The 12,793-nt window shown below is 41.7% G+C and overlaps 1 protein-coding gene across 2 annotated transcripts in view; it reads right to left on the bottom strand.

Moving 5' to 3' along the window:
• Positions 1-12,793, bottom strand: part of LOC106732388 (uncharacterized) — a 135,373-nt gene that overhangs the window by 68,381 nt on the left and 54,199 nt on the right. For both annotated transcript variants that reach the window (XM_025187467.3, XM_075900291.2), the window contains 5 exons: positions 12,488-12,694; positions 9,834-9,977; positions 5,578-5,738; positions 5,113-5,225; positions 279-400 (listed from right to left, as the gene is read on the bottom strand). In XM_025187467.3, the coding sequence (XP_025043252.2) occupies positions 279-400; positions 5,113-5,225; positions 5,578-5,738; positions 9,834-9,977; positions 12,488-12,694 (747 nt within the window). The remainder of the gene's footprint in view (positions 1-278; positions 401-5,112; positions 5,226-5,577; positions 5,739-9,833; positions 9,978-12,487; positions 12,695-12,793) is intronic.

Genomic DNA, 12,793 nt, shown 5'->3' with positions numbered 1-12,793 from the left:
CAGAGATGGCACCCAGGAGCAGGGCCAACAGCAGGCAGGGGAGGCTTTGACATGCCCTGGTCTGAAAAACTCTGCGGTTTGGGACCACTCGTGTCCTGAGGGTGCCGGACTAGGGAGGTCTCACCTGTACTTTGCATTTCTTCACAGAAGGCACCTATAAATTATTGTTCTGAAATAAACAGTTATTATTTTGAAATAACCAGCCCCTTATTTCGAAGTAACAGGGTTCGTAGCATGGTGTAGACCAGGGTTCTGCAAATACAAATCAGATTCCAAACCTGGTTCTGCTGGCTTCTTGCATACCCATTTCTTGGCTCTTCTACAGCCTACAGCAGAAACTAGCTCACCAGTTGTTATTTCAACACATCTCAGCCAACTGTTTCTCTTTTTGAAAGTTAACCTGTTGTGGAAAATAAAAACAACTCAGAGGGACTGTTAGTTTTGTAGGTCATGAGTATCTAATTTACAAATTATGTCAATGAATGGAAAACCCCAGGAAAGGATAATGCCAATGATAAAAGGTATAGAAACATGATTTGGTTAAACAGATGCAGGAGCAGGAGGAAACAGGACTAAGTTAATGTGATAGTTGTCTACAAGTGCCTGCCAGGATTAATGAAAAGAAAGGCAATAAGAGATAGGGAAATTCTTATTAGCAGTCAAGGGAGTCACTACAATTTAAAATAGACTGGATTTCCGAAAATTAAGTCAACTTTACTACAGAGCACAATATTCATGTAAGTGTCAACATGCTGAAAACCCAATAAACTAAGAGGGTAAACAAACCATGAAAGAGTAAGAAGCATTTTATAATGTAAGACAATGGAATAGCCATAAAGAAAAGTTAAAGAATTATCAATGGCTGTAATCAGAGAAACACTAGCTAAAGACCTGAGTCACTGTCTGGTCTTCATCAATGTAAATCTGGAAATACTATATTCATGTCAAAAACAATGAGGAGGCCTGTGGTATCTTAGGGGCTAACAGATTTCTTAGGGCATAAGCTTTTGTGGGTAAAACCCACTTCATCAGATGAACTGGAGTGGAAGTGGCAGGGGTGTATATATATTGTGTTAAAGAGGCTAATCAAGTCAGTCAGGGTGGAAGTGGCTCATTCACAGCATTTGGTGCGAAGATGTGACTATCAAGATAGGGAAAATTGCCTTTGTACTACATTAACCAGTTAAGATCCTTATTCAGACCTAAACTGATTGTACTACAGACTTTCATAAATACATTAGAAGCAAGAGGAAGACCAAGGAGAGGGTAAAACAAAATACAGGACTATGTAGCACTTTAAAGACTAACAAGATGGTTTATTAGATGATGAGCTTTCGTGGGCCAGACCCACTTCCTCAGATCAAATAGTGGAAGAAAATAGTCACAGCCATATATACCAAAGGATACAATTTAAAAAAAATGAACACAAATGAACACAAGGAGAGGGTAGGCCCACTGGTCAGTGAGGAGGGAGAAACAGTAACAGGAAACTTGGAAATGACAGAGATGCTTAATGACTTCTTTGTTTTGGTCTTCACCGAGATGTCTGAAGGAATGCCTAACATAGTGAATGCTAGTGGGAAGGGGGTAGGTTTAGAAGATAAAATAAAAAAAACAAGTTAAAAATCACCTAGAAAAGTTAGATGCCTGCAAGTCACCAAGGCCTGATGGAATGCATCCTAGAATACTCAAGGAGCTGTTAGAGGAGGTATCTGAGCCTCTAGCTATCATCTTTGGAAAATCTTGGGGGCAGGAGAGATTCCAGAAGACTGGAAAAGGGCAAATATAGTGCCCATTTATAAAAAGGGAAATAAGAACAACCCAGGAAACTACAGACCAGTTAGTTTAACTTCTGTGCCAGGGAAGATAATAGAGCAAGTAATTAAGGAAATCATCTGTAAACACTTAGAAGGTGGCAAGGTGATAGGGAACAGCCAGTATGGATCTATAAGATCAAATCATGTCAAACCAATCTGATAGCTTTCTTTGATAGGATAACAAGTCTTGTGGATAAGGGAGAAACGGTGGATGTGGTATACTCAGACTTTAGTAAGGCATTTGATACAGTCTCGCATGATATTATCAATAAACTAGGCAAATACAACTTAGATGGGGCTACTATAAGGTGGGTGCATAACTGGCTGGATAACCGTACTCAGAGAGTAGTTATTAATGGTTCACAATCCTGCTGGAAAGGTATAAAAAGTGGGGTTCCGCAGGGGTCTGTTTTGGGACCGGCTCTGTTCAGTATCTTCATCAACGATTTAGATACTGGCATAGAAAGTACGCTTATTGGCTGCGTCTAGACTGGCAAATTTTTCCGCAAAAGCGCTTGCTTTTGCACAAAAACTTGCCAGCTGTCTACACTGGTCGCTTGATTTTGCACAAAAGCACTGACATTCTACTGTCCGAAATCAGTGCTTCTTGCGCAAATGCTTTGACGTTCCTGTTCGGGCAAAAGCCCTTTTCCAGAAATGTTTTTGCGCAAGAGGGCCAGTGTAGACAGCTAAAATCTGTTTTGCGCAAAAAAGCCCCGATGGCGAAAATGGCGATCGGGGCTTTCTTGCGCAAAACCGCGTCTAGATTGGCACGGACGCTTTTCTGCAAAAAGAGCTTTTGTAGAAAAGCATCCATACCAATCTAGATGCTCTTTTCCACAAATGCTTTTAACGGAAAAACTTTTCCGTTAAAAGCATTTGCAGAAAATCATGCCAGTCTAGACGTAGCCATTAAGTTTGCAGCTGACTCGAAGCTGGGAGGGGTTGTGACTGCTCTGGATGATAGGGTCATAATTCAAAATGACCTGGACAAATTGGAGAAATGGTCTGAGGTAAATAGGATGAAGTGCAATAAAGACAAATGCAAAGTGCTCCACTCAGGAAGGAACAATCAGTTTCACACATACAGAATGGGAAGCGACGGTCTAGGAAGGAGTACGGCAGAAAGGGATCTAGGGGTTATAGTGGACCACAAGCTGAATATGAGTCAGCAGTGTAATGCTGTTGCAAAAAAGCAAACATGATTCTGGGATGCATTAACAGGTGTGTTGTGAGCAAGACACGAGAAGTCATTCTTCCACTCTACTCTGTGCTGGTTAGGCCTCAGTTGGAGTATTATGTCCAGTTCTGGGCACTGCATTTCAAGAAAGATGTGGAGAAATTGGAGAGGATCCAGAGAAGAGCAACAAGAATGATTAAAAGTCTAGAGAACATGACCTATGAAGGAAGGCTGAAAGAATTGGGTTTGTTTAGTTTAGAAAAGAGAAGACTGAAAGGGGACATGCTAGCAGTTTTCAGGTATCTAAAAGGGTGTCATAAGGAGGAGGGAGAAAACGTGTTCATCTTGGCCTCTGAGGATAGAACAAGAAGTGATGGGCTTAAACTCCAGTAAGGGAGGTTTAGGTTGGACATTAGGAAAGAATTCCTAACTGTCAGGGTAGTCAAACACTGGAATAAATTGCCCAGGGAGGTTGTGGAATCCCCATCTCTGGAGATATTTAAGAGTGGTTTAGACAGTATTTGGTCCTGCCATGAGGGCAGGGGACTGGACTAGATGACCTCTCGAGGTCCCTTCCAGTTCTAGTATTCTATGATTCTACTGAATTTGCAAATGTACTCCAGTTCAGCTGTTTCCCTTTATAATTAGGTTTTGAAATTCTTTTGTAGAAGGATGGCTACTTTCAAGTCTATTACTGAATGTCTAGGGAGGTTAAAGTGTTTCCCTACAGGTCTGTGTTTCTTTTCCTGATGTCCAATTTGTGTTCATTTATCCTTAGGCATAGAGACTGCCCAGTTGTAACTTCCATTCCCATTCATCTGATGAAGTGTGTTTTACTACGAAAGCTTATGTCCTAATAAATCTGTTAGGGTATGTCTACACTGCATTCCTCTTTCGAGAGAGGAATGCAAATGCAGATCAACGAAATTGCAAATGAAGCGTGGATTTGAATTTCCCACGCTTCATTTGCATAATCGTGTTCAGGCACTATTTCGAAATACCTTATTTCGGAAAAAGAAACGCTGTCTAGAGGCAGTTATTTCAAAAGAAAACCCTTTTTTTCGAAATTACTCTTGCTCCTTATAAAATGAGGTTTAAGGGTAATTTCGATAGAAGGGTTTTCTTTCGAAATAACCGTGTCTAGACAGTATTTCTTTTTTCAAAATAGAGTATTTTGAAATAGCGCCCGAACGTGATTATGCAAATGAAGCGCTGGAAATTCAAATCCGCGCTTCATTTGCAATTTTGCTTTGCTGCATTTGCATTCCTCTCTCAAAAGAGGAATGCAGTGTAGACATACCCTTAGTCTCTAACTCCACGTCTACACTAGGAAATTATTTCAAAATTACTAAATTCAATTTAAGAACTCCCAATTTAACTAATTTGAACTTGCATGTCCTCACTATGATGAAGCCTCAAAATTAGTCCAAGGCAGGCTCTGTTAATGTGGACGTGCTACCTTGGATTCAGAGCCCCAGGAAGCACTTTGGGAAGCTGCAGGAAACCTCCCAGAGGCCAATTAGTTCAAATTAGCAGCACTGGAGCATCCACACTAATGTTATTTCAAACTTAAAAGTTTGGAATTAGCGTTACTCCTGATGAAAAACAGGAGTACAGAGTTCAAATCCCGTAGCCCATTATTCTGAAATAACGGGTTTAGTAGTGTGTACTAATTTGAACTTGGGAGGCTTATTTCAGACTAAGGTGCTAGTGTAGACCAGGGCTAATGAGCCACAGGACTCATCATTGTTTTTGCAGATACAGATTAACACAGCTACCCTCTGAGATCATTCACACCAGTTTATGCTGAAGTGAGAGACAGCTGAATTTGGTTTCCTTAGGGGATTGTAAAATATTCCACGAATGTTATATTCTATACATTGCACACATAAAATATATAAAGAATATGTTTATCTAAATATTATATGAAATAGCCTAGGAATATTTTCCTCCACAGAGTGGAATGGACTAGATGAATCTTACCTGAATATCTGGACATTAACAGTATGTCTAAGCTAATAAAATCATGATTTTTTAATTTCATTGTTGTTTTGATGTGGTTTCAGATCACAACCACACTACACTAGATACATACAGATTGCTTCATATACAGACCATTCCAACACACTAGATGCATTATCTTCATAAGCCCAGGCCCAGATGCCATCTTGGTTTATATCTTGCAACCCTGTCCATGTGGGTTCATTCAGGGATGATTTTATCCAACTCTGTATGCAAACGTTTTCAGAAACAAAAAGGGAAAAGTGTTTGTGGTTTTACTGTTTTTATCAAAATGAAACAGGACAATTATTATTAAAAGAGAAGGAAACCATAACATTTGAGTCCTAATCTGCTAGTGTTTCATGCCAGAAAGTCCACTGAGATCAATTCAATTCCTTGGATGCTTGATATAGCAAACATTTTTGAGCCAAACTTTCTTGTGGTACCTACAGCTCCATATAAACATCAAGGGAACGTTGAGATGTTCTGCATATGTAATAACATCTTAGCAGTGAAAGGCTGTCAGACTTGGCCAAAATCCCAGTTAGAGAAGAAAAGAGGTAGCATTAATAACTGTACCAGTTCTTCCTGGCTTTCAAACCAAACAAGTTCAGCACCTCTGTATCGACTGCAGGTGGAATTGGCATCCTTCCAAGGTTTTGCTTTAGCTTGTGAGATATAGTAACAGTATCTTTTCCAGTAGCGCCACCCAACCTCTGGACACTGTATACTGACTGTGGCTTTAAAAAAACAAACAAACCAAAACAAACAAACATAGACAGAGCCACGGCATTGATATCTGTTATGTCAAAAACATGACAAGCATTTGCTGTTAAAATATTCCCATTCTTTGTGTTCACAAAACTGCCAGAAATTCATTCTGGAGGTAAATTCCTCTGCAAAGAAGGCTGTCACAAGCCCTATCTACCATTCAGTCCTGTTTATCCCGTTACAGAGATGTGAATGGAAGTTAAGCAATGTATAGGCCTTGAACTGGCATTTTGCATGGTGAGGGGAGGGTGTTTGTGTGTGAATAATTCATCCTCTGCATTACTCCCTTTGAATTGAACAGGGGCTGCATTATGAGATTCCTGGGCACCATCTTGAAAATGTATAAGTTAAGGAATGAGGGGAGAAAAAGTATATTCCTCAGCCTCCCAAGTTTGCATGATTTTTTTAAACAAATTCATTAGTATTTAATTCTCTAGAATGAAGCGGTGATAGAGGGATGTAAATTATGATTATTAACTTATCTCTTAAAGGAAAATCAGGCAATTCCTCCAATGACTTTAACCTACAAGATCGTGTTTTAAATAACCTACATTATGTACTCATTTATTGTTGGGCTTCTATGTGCTTCGTAATTCGTAATGCAGGTGCATTAATCTATGGCTATTTCTTTTTTTTATGTCAACATACAGCAAAATATATCTAAGCAGTGCATTTTTAATTGTTGATCCAAAGTGAAAATATTCTTCCATATGACTCTCTTATACCAGGGATCTCCAACCTTTTTACATGCAAAAATCACTTTTTAAATGTCAGGGCAAGTCAGGATCTACCCTATCCCTTCCCCTCGAGGCCCCGGCCTGTCCAAACCTTTCCATGGACTACCCATTGCTAATGAAAATTCACCCTGTTAATTACATAATTACACCCAAGCCATTTTGTTAGAGCTGCAGCTAAGGAGAATGATTTAATTTAAATTATTAAACAGATTAAGCATTTTAACTTTCTTATGTTAGTTTTTCAAACTTCATTTTAAATAAAGTAAAATATGTCCAACAAAAAAGGTTTAAATGTTTTCTTTATTTATGGCAGGTGTGGGGAACCTCTTTTGGGTCGGGAGCTACTGACCCACAGAGAAATCAGTTGGAAACCACACAAGTGAGAAGCAAAAAAACTCCTCCCAAAACCCTCAACCATCACTGACGTGGCCCCCAACTGAGATACTTCACCCTTCTGGCACTCCAGCTCCCACAGGATGAGTGAAAGGGACAGGGAAGACTGAGGTTCAGGGCTTCCCATAGGCCAGATTTACTGTTTTAGGATTTCAGAGTTAGTGGATTTTGTGGACCCCTTAGGTTCTGGGCTGGGAACAAAAGTGAGGGGCTCAATGTGGAGGGAAGGACAGCCATTGAGTGAGACAGGGATGCAGGATCTGGGTGGGAGGGGGGTACAGGACGGGCGAGCAGGACAGGGTCTGGAAGAAAGTTTGGCAGCAGGAGAGGGTGTGGGGTGGGGGTACCAGAGGGAGTTTGGGAGAGAAAGGGAGCTGGAAGAGTAATGCAAAATAGGTGAAAGGGTGAGAATGCAGCCAAATAGCTAGTTGGAGAGGAAGGCAAAGAAGTGGAGAGTAAAGGAAAGTGCAGCTTCTGCAAAGTAAACTCGTATCCCCCCTCATATCTTGCCTCTACTCCAGCCTCGCTCCCCTCATGCCCATGATCCCTCCCAGCCTGATCCCCTGCATCACCCCATAATCTTCGGTACAACTCCTGCCCCCTCCCATCCTGTCCCTGCATCCTCCTTCCCCCACATCTCTATGCCCCAGTGCACTCACCGGCAAGGCAGCAGTGCTGAGACTTGCAGTGCCCCAGAAGTAGCACTGGGGCAAAGGGGGGGAGGGCAAGTCTCTTCCCTGCCCAGCCCAGCCCTTTTCCTGCATATAGCAGCTCCGAGGCTGAGGTTGGGGCTGGGGTTGGGACAGGCAGAGCACAGGGCTGCCTTCAGTCCAGCCGAGCACAGCAGGGTGCTGGGGAAGGGGTTCCCCGACCGCACACACAGGCCATGGGGAACAGTGCAGCGTAGCCTAGTCCCTGGCACACCATGTGTGCAGGCTGCCCAGCCCTGGCACTGCGGAGCAGACCCAACCTCATTCACTCCCAGAGCAGGAGACAAGAGCCAGGAACACACACATGTACACATATGCACGCCTCTTTCCCTTCCACCCCCCGCCCCCCAGCCCCGCACCGGTAAGTTAACAAAGAAGAGGAGCTGCTCTTTACTACGGCACAGGTGCAGCCTCAGCTGGTTGAACCCATGTCCAATTGGCCAGGCGGCTGCCCCTCTTTGATCCAGCCCACCTGACCATGGCATTCAGCCCACCAAGGTTGCACCACACTCCAACTGGGCTGGAGCAAAAAGAGGAAGCCACCCAGCCAGCTGGTTGCAGCAATCAACGCCTAATGGGCACTGCGATTGACCAGTCGACTGGTTGGTGACCACAGTTTTATATGATTTTCATGCTACCGCAATCTAACAATAATAATAATAATAATAATAATAATAAATCTTATTATATAGGCTGGTGAGCTTTTGAGTGAAAACACAAGCTCTGTAGATCTTTATACAGATATGTAGTTGTATGACAATTTTTTAAAAAGGCCCAGGAAATAAAGAAAAATCGTTCTAATTATAAGGGCAGTTAAGCTCTGGAATAGCTTTCTAAGGGAGGCTGTAGAATTCCCTATCATCAGAGGTTTTAAAAACACGTTGGATAAACACCTGTCAGAGATAGTCTAGGTTTACTTGGTCCTGCCTAAGTGCAAAGAGGTGGATCTGAGGACTTCCAGCCATACATTTCTATGATTCTCTGATTAAACACACAGTAGCAAAAGGGTGACTCAAATGTATACTAGTTAGCAAGAGTCGCCAAGGGTATGTCTACACTAGCCCCCAAGTTCGAACTAGGGAGGCTAATGTAGGCATTCAAAGTTGCAAATCAAGCCTGGGATTTAAATATCCCGTGCTTGATTTGCATCTTCCCGTCCGGTCGCCATTTTTGAAATTTACAAGTCCGGACTAACTGCCCGCGTCTACACGCGGCAGGGACCCGGTAGTTCGAAATAAAGCCCTAGTTTGAACTACCTGTTAAACCTCATTCCAGGAGGAATAATAGGTAGTTCAAACTAGAGCTTTATTTCGAACTACCGGGTCCCTGCTGCGTGTAACGCGGGCAGTTAGTCCGGATTTGTAAATTTCAAAAATGGCAACTGGCCGGGAAGATGCAAATCAAGCACGGGATATTTAAATCCCGGGCTTGATTTGCAACTTCGAATGCCTACATTAGCCTCCCTAGTTCGAACTAGGGGGCTAGTGTAGACATACCCCAATGGATTGTCTGCCAGTTGGACTGCATTGTATTCCAGGCACACATCCTCCTTCTCCCTTGCTATTGAAATTGTAAGGAAGGGTGGCATAAAAGTTTACTGTGCCAACACTCTCCCCATGTTGGGGGGAAACAGGGCCATATTCTATCCTCATCGTACCATTCTGGAACAATAAAAGAGAACAGGAGAGATAATGTAAGGATAGAAACTGGGCAAACAAATAAAGCCATTCACCGGTACACTTGGCCTAACACTGAACCCTTTTTGGCAGTGTCAAAGAAGCTGTGAACTGAACTGGCACGAAGACGACAATTAAGTCTTAGAGAGAGAGGCTTGCACTACTGCTCTACCTTTTCTGTGGCTTATCAAAAGATGTAAAAATACCATCAGTCTGGCCTCTTCCATGAACCTGACAAATTTCAAACTCATAGTGGACTGCAAGACCTTAAAGGCAGGGAGAGGACACAAGCATCGAAGAAAAAGATAGTTTGTACTTTAGGGCTTTCATGGGCCACGGTCCTAATCACCAGTTCATACAAGACGGAATGAACACCTCATCTATCTAGTTTCAACGACAGACTTATGTAAAATGAAAGAGCTGGGGCATCATTTAAGGGCTCTTGTCAACATCCCTCCTGAACCCAGTCATCTAAAATTATGTGGCTTAAAACCCAGGCAACATAATAGAATGCTAGTTGTTCTGAGGTATCTCCTTTCAGAACTTACTTGCTGCACAGCTTGCTAGCGTGAATGGCAACAGACATGAGGTTTTCTCATCACAGAACCCAGTGAAACTGTTACAAGGCAGGGCACTAGTACAGTGAGGGCAGGTTTTCCTGCATCCAGATCCATACCGCCCAGAAACACAGCCTAGAGAAGAGAAACACACAGCACAATTCCAAGATTAACAGTCAGATTGTATCTAGTGATAGAAATGTAGCCGTGTTAGTCTGGGGTAGCTGAAGCAAAATGCAGGACAATGCAGCACTTTAAAGACTAACAGGATGGTTTATTAGATGATGAGCTTTCATGGGCCAGACCCACTTCCTCAGATCAAATAGTGGAAGAAAATAGTCACAACCATATATACCAAAGGATACAATTAAAAAAAATGAACACATACGAAAAGGACAAATCACCATTAGCTCACAGACATCCCACTCGCCCCACCTCTGATATCATCAATTCACAGACACTTACCTTCCTTCCTTCCCCCCCCCCCCCGCATCCCCGTTCTGTTCTGAAATGTGATTTGTCCTTTTCATATTTGTTCATTTTTTTAATTGTATCCTTTGGTATATATGGTTGTGACTATTTTCTTCCACTATTTGATCTGAGGAAGTGGGTCTGGCCCACGAAAGCTCATCATCTAATAAACCATCTTGTTAGTCTTTAAAGTGCTACATTGTCCTGCATTTTGCTTCAGATTGTATCTATGCACCCTGGTATTTTTCTCTCATATTCATTTTTTTTTGTAATCTCCATTGCCACATGCAAGAACCAGATGAGAGAGGAGGATTGGGCTGGAGAAACAGTTATTAGCATTTGGATTCTCATCACAGATACATATTCTAATGTCATCATGTGTACTCAATGCAAGCTGTTGTGTCATTCCCATAGTTTGTGACATCTCTTAAGGTACGAATAGCAGTCAGCTGCATAACATGTAAGAAAAAAACCACAAGAACCTTACACAAAGGCCACAAGTATAGTTATAACTTTTATAAACTAAAATGTCCAAATATGGTTGTATGCTTCTGTTGTAAGTGATCTAGATTTGCATATCAGTAAGCTAAGCTTAAACCAAGAGTGAGCATCACCAATGAGGATAAATCCAGTTATATTATGAATCCCAATACGGATTTAACCCAAGTTAGAGAACCACAATGCTTAAATATTGCCTAGTAAATTAATCAAAGATTCATAAATAGAAGGCCCACTTGGGTCATCAGATAGTCTCTGGAAATGCAGAGAATCCTGTCTCCTATAGCACTTTCATGACCTTCATTTTTGAATAACTGAAGTTACATTGCCTTGAATCTCTCCCTTGAATGTTCATACCATTACCTAATAGCTGGTACTGCCAAGAACTTTTTTATGAGGTCTACCCTAAACTTTTCCTTCTTTAAGTTCAGGCCTTCTTCAGATACTGTGGGTAATTCCCTTTATTTAAAAGCATTTACAGATTATGACTGTGTCCTCAAAGACTCAGCTCTTTTGCAGAAAAAATGAGTACCGGGTCTTTCAAAAAGGGGTTTTTCCCCCTCAAGAGAACTGTGTCTAGATTGCGGTTTCACTTTCGAAATACCCTTTTTTGGGTGAATATGCAAATGAAGCATGAGATATTTAAATCCTTGCTTCATTTGCACTGTGATTGGGATCATTTACATTCCCCTTTCGAAAGAGGAATGTAGTCTAGACGAGCCCTTCCTGTCTCCCTCCTGGACCACTCTTCCTATTTATAAACAAAATAGCCTACCAAAATAGCATGGTCCTTCTTTCTTAAAGAGTGGTGCACTTTAAGATTCAACCTCTTGGAATTAGTTTTCATACCCGCAATGCACTTCTATTAAAGTGTTATATGCACCAATATGGAGGTGATGTGTTGCACATCATCTCCATAATAGTGCACATGCCAAAATTCATTCCACACATGGGCATAAAAAAATGAGAGAGAACACAAATCATGAGCATTTCATTTGACCCCTTGCACATCACGGGCCACAGAACATCACCCACCCACTGCTGTAATAGACCCCTAACCTCTGGTTGAGTTACTGAAGTCCTCAAATCATGATTTAAAGATTTCCAGTTGCAGAGAATCCACCATTTACTCTAGTTTAACCCTGGCTCCTTGCTGAAAAGGAAGGCAAAAACACCCAGGGTCTCTGCCAATCTGATCTATGGGAGAATTCCTTCCCAACTCCAAGAATGATGGTCAATTACACCTTGAACACTTTGGCAAGACCCAGACACACCCCTGAGAAGGAATTCTCTTAGTAACTCAGAGCCCTCCCATTGACTCAGGAAAAAATCAAACTGGTTCCTCTGCCAATGTTGCCGCTGGAATGGAGGGGTGGGACTGAGCGAGGATTTACCACACGCAGAGCTTTCCATTCCTTGATCTCAAAGATTCCTGCCATTTTTCTACATAGGAAAATAGATTTGTCCATGGTCATAAAATAATTGCAAACTGGGAAAATAACCAATCTCTTGGCTCCCTACTCTATGACAATGTTCTAATTATCAAGATCCTGAATCCATACTTTCACGGTGTCTTTACTCATACTACAAACAAGGGTAAAAACAAAATTTTATTTTTTTAAATCTTATCTATATTTTAAAAAATTAATTACCAAAGAGAAAAGATGACACCTTACTTGTTTTCAAGTAAACTATACATGTTTGGGGAGCTGACACCATTTCATTTCCTGAGACAAGATAAAATCTGGATGACCAGCTACTTATTCCTGTACAATGAGCTTTTATCATACAGAAGAATTTTGCTTCTATTAGGGTACTGTATTGAGCCATTGCCACCAGAGAAAGCAGTATTCTTCCAGGATACTCAAGGAAAATATCAAGGTCTGCAAGTGAAAAGAAGTTGTAAGGAGATTGACAAGAACACACAGCATGAATCACAGAAACTGTAAAGTCAGACTAGCTTGGCCTGCAGCTGCCTTAGC

Source organism: Pelodiscus sinensis, chromosome 16 (assembly GCF_052426305.1).
Source record: "Pelodiscus sinensis isolate ZL-2025 chromosome 16, ASM5242630v1, whole genome shotgun sequence".
Classification (NCBI taxonomy): domain Eukaryota; kingdom Metazoa; phylum Chordata; order Testudines; family Trionychidae; genus Pelodiscus; species Pelodiscus sinensis.
Note: the sequence above shows the minus strand (reverse complement) of the source record. Positions and strands in the feature narration are given on the sequence as shown.